General features: G+C 45.9%; 1 protein-coding gene across 1 annotated transcript in view; it reads left to right on the top strand.

The window, feature by feature from the left end:
* Window positions 1-225: 225 nt before the first annotated feature.
* The window catches only part of LOC119827545 (quinone oxidoreductase-like protein 2), a 34,276-nt gene continuing 26,778 nt past the window's right edge, over window positions 226-7,723 (top strand). The window contains exons 1-6 of the mRNA XM_038349310.1: window positions 226-360; window positions 447-555; window positions 3,182-3,278; window positions 5,160-5,218; window positions 5,728-5,796; window positions 6,548-6,657. Of these exons, the coding sequence (XP_038205238.1) occupies window positions 311-360; window positions 447-555; window positions 3,182-3,278; window positions 5,160-5,218; window positions 5,728-5,796; window positions 6,548-6,657 (494 nt within the window). The 5' untranslated portion in view covers window positions 226-310. The remainder of the gene's footprint in view (window positions 361-446; window positions 556-3,181; window positions 3,279-5,159; window positions 5,219-5,727; window positions 5,797-6,547; window positions 6,658-7,723) is intronic.

Below are 7,723 nucleotides of genomic sequence, written 5' to 3'. Positions count from 1 at the left end.
AGCGAGAGCTATATAGTGAGACTGTCTCAAAAAAAAAAAAAAAAAAAAAAGTTAATCTGAGGTAATCGAACCATTTTCCTCATGCTTCCTTTTTGCTTTTCTGCACCGAGGACGGACTCCAGGGATGTGCGCCCCGTGGTCTAGCCTTACAAGCAGGCTGCAGCTGCCGTCCCATGGGCGGACAGAGCGAGCCCCACCCGCTGGGTCGCAGGTCGCCCTGTCGTCGGGCGCGTCCTGGGACGCCTTTCCGCTCTCCCCCGGGCTCTTCCTGCCACGCGCTGGCCACGCCCCTCACGAGTTTCAGCTAGCCATGGCGGCGCGGCTGTGTGCACGGCCCCTCCTTTCGACGTGGTTCTACAGGTGCAAGCCCGACTCTTCCCTAGAGCCCCCCAAGTACCGGCCCCCGGGTACACCCGAGAAAACCAGCCCCTTTTTCTTCTTTGCAGGCGAGCCGCGCAGAGCCAAGGCCGGCACTACCGCGCCGCACTGTGCTCCGAGTTGAAGCGTCCCCTGGTCATTGAAGAGGTGGCTTCCCGCCCTGTCGGGCCACACGAGGTAGGGTGACAGACTTGACCCCTGGATGCCTCCATGTACGGTTCAAAATCTCCGTCTATCTCGGCCACACAGTAGATGGCTTCCTGCTGCAGTCAAGATCCTAGTTCCCAAGCATAGGGGGTGACCCGGAGGCTGGAGCGCATCCACTCTGGGCTGGAAGATCAAGCCCTTTCAAGGTTCACAGAAAGGCCAAAACTGTCAGGAAGCAGTCTCTCAAAACTCACGTATAGGCCCCTTTCCCAAACGCCAGAGCAGTTGCCTTAGAAACAGCATCTGATTTACACAAGGCTTTACATAACAATACAGATAAAAGGACCCTTATCCTTTGCTTAGCCCCTAGTCAGCATCAAATTATCTGCCTTTCCCACTCTCCCAAACCCCACTCTAGTGAATACATGCCTGGGCTCCTCTGAAGTCCTGCAGTAATTTGGTATTTTTTCCTGTGTGGTTTCACCAAATAGGTGAAAGCCACCTTGGCTTTGCCTAGGGACCACAATGGTGACAGTACGTGACAAATACATAGTGAAGGATGCAGAACTTGAAACAGGGTGGAGCCGGCAAGTGACTTCACGCTAGGGATCGCTGACGGGAGGCAGAAATGCAGCTGCAGCCCTAAAGGTCACCAGAATAGAGGCTGTGGTTAAAATGGATTGCTTGGAAGAGCATGTGATAGCAGTTTCTCCCGATTCACGTACCCAGAGCTCCTCTTGAATCATTCCTTTCTGGGGAAATTGGTGCTTTTTTGTTTTTAACACACTATATAATCCAGGCTGACCTTGATTTTAGGATCTTGCATCAGCTTCCAGAGCACAGAAATGCCTCACCACTCTTGGCTAGATTGTTCTTAAAACCAAAACGGAGTGCATTGAGGACCTGTGAGTCAGTAACTACTCCAAGGCTGGGGAGTTAGCTTGTGAGAGCCGTATTTACACTCTTGTTATTCCAGCATTAAATCCCCAGAGTTTGGAATGAACCCTGGCACGTAGCACCTGCCTAAAGAATGGAGAAATGTTGTGGGCAGTGGCGGTGCACGCCTTTAATCCCAGCACTCAGGAGGCAGAGGCAGGCGGATTTCTGTGAGTTCGAGGCCAGCCTAGTCTACAGAGCAAGTTTCAAGAAAGCTATTACACAGAGAAACCCTGTCTCGAAAACCAAAAGGAATCGAGAAATGAATGATTTTTGTGGATGAAAAATGGCTTCTATTCACCCTGCCACCTCTGTATTAAACTTAAACAAGTAAATATTATTGGTTTGGGATTCTGACTGGCATCTTCTGGGATTCCAAGGTCTGTTGGGATACGTTCTCTAGTGAGTACAGGAGTCATCTGGGCCTGTTCAGACAGATTGCTGAGCCTTGACTTCCCGCATATGATTCAGCATGGGGTGTGGCCTGAAAGTCTGAATTTTTTACTTTCTTTCTTTTTCATTAGACAGTCTCCCCGTGTATCCCTGGCTGACCTGGAATTTACTGTGGAGACCAGGCTGGTCTGGAACTCACAGAGATCTGCCTTGCTCTGTCTTCTCAGTGCTGTCATTAAAGGCACATGCCTCCACACCTGCTGAAGTGTGAGTTTCTAAGAAATCCCCAGGGGATGCTGAGGTTGGTCCAGGACCAACCACCTTTTGAGACTCACTGGTTCCCCAAAAAGCCTAGAGCAGTGGTTTTCAACCTGTGAGTTGTCACCCCTTTGGGGGCCAAACGACCCTTTCACAGGGGTCTCATATCAGACATCCTGCATAGCAGATATTTACATTACAGTTCATAACAGCAGCAAGACGACAGTTATGAAGTAGCAATGAAACATTTCTGTGATCGAGGGTCACCACATGGGGAACTGGATGAAAGGGTCACAGCATCGGGGGAGTTGGAGACTCACTGGTTTAGAGACCAGTCACGTGGCTGCTGGTCTGCTCCCTGACAACTTTGCGAAGAGCATAGAAGACAGGGCTCTAGGCTGGCCTCCAGGATTCCAGCTCCTCAAGTTCAGATGGACCTTAGTTATCTATGCTTAGACCCCCTCAGTGGCATCCTATGGCCAAGGTGCTAAGTTCACAGCTGCAAATCTCGGTGTAGTGGAGGGCGCTCACTCTCTCAGGGCCTTGTCTCTTTCTCTGGTGTTCTAGGCTCACTGTTTTTTCTTTTGTCTCTGATACAGGACGCTCACACATGCCACCACTTTTATTTGTGCCAAACTTTCACCTCCTAGTCTGAATCATTGTTTTTTTGCTTTTATTAGCTCGAGGGTTATGCTCCTAGTTTTTCTTGGCATTCCTCAAGGGGTCACATACCCTCATGTGTGCTTTCTCCTATCTTTAATATTTTATGTTGAGGTATGATTCAACACACATGAGCCAAGCATGATGGTGAATTTTATAATTCCGGGAAGATTTCAAGTTTGAGGCCAGCCTGGGCTACGTTTGAGACTCATTAGCTTCATTATTCTTTAGTTGGTGCCTATACTTTTAGGTCCACAGAAGCCTACGCTTTGTCCATTTTGCCTTATGATACTCTGGTTCCTTGTTCAGTACCTGGCATATGGCTGTTATTCATTCAGTAACCCTTCTTGAGTTAATTGTTACCAAATGAACTTTGTCTCTGTTTTGTTGTTCTGTGTTTCCTTTGCAGGTCAGAGTTGATGTTCATTTCTGTGGCATTAACTTTGCCGATATTCTGGTCTGTCGTGGCCAGTATCAGGAAAAACCCCCTCTTCCCTTTACACCCGGTGAGTATGGGGGACCAACAGACTATTTCTGGAAAAGGAGATTCTGAGGGTTTTCAGAGCCGCATGCATCTTCTCAGACACTACTCCCCACCCTCTGCCAGGCTTAACTAGTGAGGGAGGTTCTTGTTACATACACCATCATCACTGTTAGAGTCACTACCTCGTGACGCTACTCCTCCCCCTCCCCCAGGCCTCAGTACTCAGTATTGTATCCCCAGTTTAGCATTGCACTGGTTTGTTTATAGATGACACTCGGTGGTCTAGCTAGATTTTATGTTGCTGATAAAGCACTGACCGAAATCAACCTGGGGAGGAAAGGGTTATTTGGCTTACAGTCAGGTCAGGAACTGAAGCAGAAACTGTCAAGAACGATGCTGCTGGCTCTTAGGTGCATGTTCAGCTCTTCTTATATTACCCAGGCCCATCTACCCAGAGATGGTACCACTCACAGTGAGCTAGACCCTTCTGCATCAATTAGCAATCAGGAAAATGCCCCACAGACATGCCCACAGGCAATCTGACTGAGGCAAGCCCCTAATTGAGAATCCCTCAGATACTTCTGGGCTGTGTCAAGGTGACAGGAACAGTTAGCTAAGGACATTCTCTAACTATTTTCAAATGAATCAATGGGCAGCAGGTTAGATGTTGTGTTCACCAGAATTCTGTTGTTAACCCTAGTTATCCCTTTGCCTTCTTGGTGTTGCCTCAGTTTTTATTTTTTCACTGAAGGATCACAAACACGCTTGCAGCTAAGACCTGTATCCTCATCAGCCCAAGCCCAAAGGAGCTCAATGCCAAAGGTTCAAAAAGGAGAAGAGGAAGAAAAAGTCCAAGTGTATCCTAGCAGCCCACTGTCTGACTTCCATCACGCTCTCTCTCTCTCTGGTTACTTTTAGATCACTGACACATAGATAAATGACTGGTTTTTGATTTTGAAGTTATTTAATGAGATCTAAATAGAGCCTAGTGTGTTTGGAGCACATGCATATTTTATATAGATAAATATAAAGATTATAGTGATTAGATGATTGCAACACAGCTGTTATGTTTGGGGTTTTTGGTATTGTGTCTTAATACCAGAACCATTTCCTTCTCCTTGTATTTGCTGAAAGAACACATCAAGGAAGATGTCACAATTAAGTTATTCCCCAGGCAGAGCAAAGGAAATGCATAGCTATTAGGTTCAGAAATTTCAGAGGTGGCTGGGTGGTGGTGCATGCCTTTAATACCAGCACATGGACGTGGGAGATGGATCTCTGTGAGTTCGAGGCTAGCCTGGTCTACAGAGCGAGTCCCAGGACAGGCAGGGCTACACAGAAAAACTCTTGTCTCAAAAAAAAAAAATCAAAAACCAAACCAAACCAAAAACAACCCCCCCCAAACAAAACAAAAACTAACGAAAAAACAAACAAAACAAACAAACACATAACTAAAGGAAGAGAAATTTCAGAGGTGGCTGAAGAAAGGGCAGACGACACTAATTCATCCTGTTCTGAGCTAAGTACTGTCTGAATAAACATAGATCATGTCCCTGAGGCCCTCCTCAGAGCGCAGCAAAGGAGACATGACAGCAGATAAATATAACTTGGTGATTGTAGTTGGGGTTGTATAGGAGCCCGGTGGCCCCGTGATCAGGGTCAAAAGTACCTGGGTACTGCTTGCATATTCATGAATGATCTAGGTTGAGAGTGGGGCAGCTGTAGTTTGTGTGTTGAGACTATGAAACCTTATGCTCATTATCCTGTTTTGAGTACCACCTTTTGCCCTTGGGCATTCAAAACTTAATAGCTCCCAAGAGCAGATGAGGGCCCTTGTTGGTCAGAGTTTTCCTATCTCCAGGGTGCTGGGCTTCAAAGGTAACCCAGTCTTTAAATGTTCCAGGAATGGAGTTTTCTGGGACTGTCCTGGAGACAGGAAAAGATGTCAGCACTGTGAAAAAGGTAAACTGGTAAAAACCCCAGAGTGTGTGTGTAGCTGTGAGAATGTGCTAATTTCTTTTACACCCATCTTTCTTCTCCTGGCCTTGGCCATGTGACCAAAGGAACTCAAGACAGAAGGCAAAGAATGAATTCTGAATGAGGAGGTGGGGAGAGTGGGTGGAAGTTTCTGGCCTTATTAAACTATTACGAATATAAGACAACACTTGATCTTCAGCTACTGAAGGAATAAAGAACTTGCTTTTTTTTATTTTTTTGGATAAAGGATTTTTAAGTTTGAGTCTCAAGTGAAAGAAATAATCAGGGATTCTAATTCTTACCAATTTTCCTTCCCTGGCTCCCAGGTGTCTAAAATGTGCTCCTATTGGCTTGGTAGCTTGGTATTGAGAGAATTGCTGTGTTATTTTCAAACCAGAAATGAACTCTGAGTAGATATTAAGGCCAAGCCGTGTCTTCTGGCAGAGATGTGTGCCTTGGAACATGGGCCAAGTACACGTGTTCTTTCCCTCCAGGGAGATCGGGTTATTGGAGTTTGTACTAACCTGAACACTATGGCTGAAGAGTGTGTCATCGACCAGAAGGTATAGCTGTCTCTCAGCACTCATGGACGCATGATTTCCTCTTTGGTTTTCTGTTTCCATGTCTCTCTTCCTCACTTCGCCCTTCTTTTGTGTTTGTTTCATTATAGCTTGTTTCTAGCCAAGCATTTTTTTTCTTCCTTCAAATGCTAACTAAATTTCTGTATTGGTGTGACAGCCCAGGCACAGAGTTTTGCTTGTGTAGAATGTTTTTTTTTGGTTTGTTTGTTTATTTTTTTCAGTGCCTGAACAACTGGCTGGCCATTTATTTGGATCCTTTTTAGTGACAGGTGGTTGAAAAACTGGTTTAACGCATTGAGTTGTATATCATGGGTTTGTTTTCCTATAAGCATATGAAGTGGTCTGCCCTGGGAACAGTGTCGCTCCGAATGGGATGAGCAGGATGTGAATGGTGCCCCCTAGTGGGGCCGTGTTATAAGGATCCCATCCAGTTTTAGGGAGGTACGATTTACATAACACACAGTTCACCTGTGACCTCATAGTAACCCGGAGTCTGTTCTCCTTCAGTTGGCTCCTTTTTTGAGCAGATGCCAGCCTCAGGGGTTGGAAGTCTGTTACGCCCAACTCCTAAACTCACCCCGGCTTGCTTGGTCCTGATCTGTACTCCTTAATAGGTGATAATAAACATGTGTTTCCCATTGCAAATTACTCACCCAGTCACATCGTAATGTTTATTGAACAGCTTCGGTAACCACGCACACATTTCCACAAATGCTGTTATTTCTTTGTGTAGACCCTGTGGCAGATTCCAGAAAGCGTCTCTCTACAGGATGCTGCAGTCTTACCGGTATCTTATGGCACAGCTATTTTGGCTTTAGAGCATCGGGCCGGCACCCAGCCCGGGTAAGGAATATGTAGGAGGCAGAGGGTTAGGGGGTACCTTTTTTCTGATGTTAGAAATGCCTGACAGGACTTTGCCTGAAGCCCAGCCTGGTGGTGCACTTGGTGTTCCTAGCATTTGGTAAGAGGCAGAGGGATCAGGAACCCAAGGCCATTCTCAGCTGCAGAGTGAGTTAGGTGCCAGTCTGAGCTACATGAGACCCTGTTTAAGAGCCAAACCAAACCCCAACAAGACAGCGTTATCCTACCTCTCCATTCCTCACCTTTCCCCCTCATTCTTTTCCCTCACCTTTCCCCAGGCTTCTCTTCAGCTTAAGTTCCTTTAAGCTGAGGAAAGTCAAACAAGAGACAGTCTCTCGATACTGGGGACTGGTTGTGGGCCTTCTTTTTGCCTCAGAGTGGTAGAACTTAGAGTATGAATTTGGAAAAACAGATCTCTTGAACCTGACCACTCTGGGGATCACTTTATAGGAATACATCAAGTCTACAGAGTAGGTTTATTTTATTTTATTCTATTTTATTTTTGAGACAGGGTCTTGCTATATAGTTCAGGCTGGCTTGGGACAACTTATATAGCCCAGGTTAGCTTCAAATTTAAGAGCTTCATTCTCAGCCTTCTGAGTGCTAGGATCATGGGTCTGTACCATTATTCCTAGGTGGGACCCAGTTTATTTAAATTTACTTCCTGTGTGAGGCTTATGGTGTGTGTTTCCATGAGGCTTGGTTGGTTGTGCCAAGTAGGATAGGATATTTTATTTTACTATCTATCTATCTATCTATCTATCTATCTATCTATCTATCTATATTTGGTTTTCAAGACAGGGTTTTTCTGTGTTACCCTGGCTGTCCTGGAATTCACTCTGTAGACCAGGCCGACCTCAAACTTACAAAGATCCACCTGCCTTTGTCTCAAATGCTAGGATTAAAGGTCACACTGTCGACTCTGGATATTTTAAACTTAAAAGTTCTGCAGTCTTCCTTTTATATTTGGGAAACTGGCTCTCAATCAGTTCACAGAGCTGGCCTTCAGAGTTGCTCCAGCTGGTAGCTTCAGTTGAATAGTGTCTAG

This window comes from Arvicola amphibius, chromosome 12 (assembly GCF_903992535.2).
Source record: "Arvicola amphibius chromosome 12, mArvAmp1.2, whole genome shotgun sequence".
In the NCBI taxonomy this organism is placed as follows: Eukaryota; Metazoa; Chordata; class Mammalia; order Rodentia; family Cricetidae; genus Arvicola; species Arvicola amphibius.
This window is presented reverse-complemented; position numbering and strand designations above follow the sequence as displayed.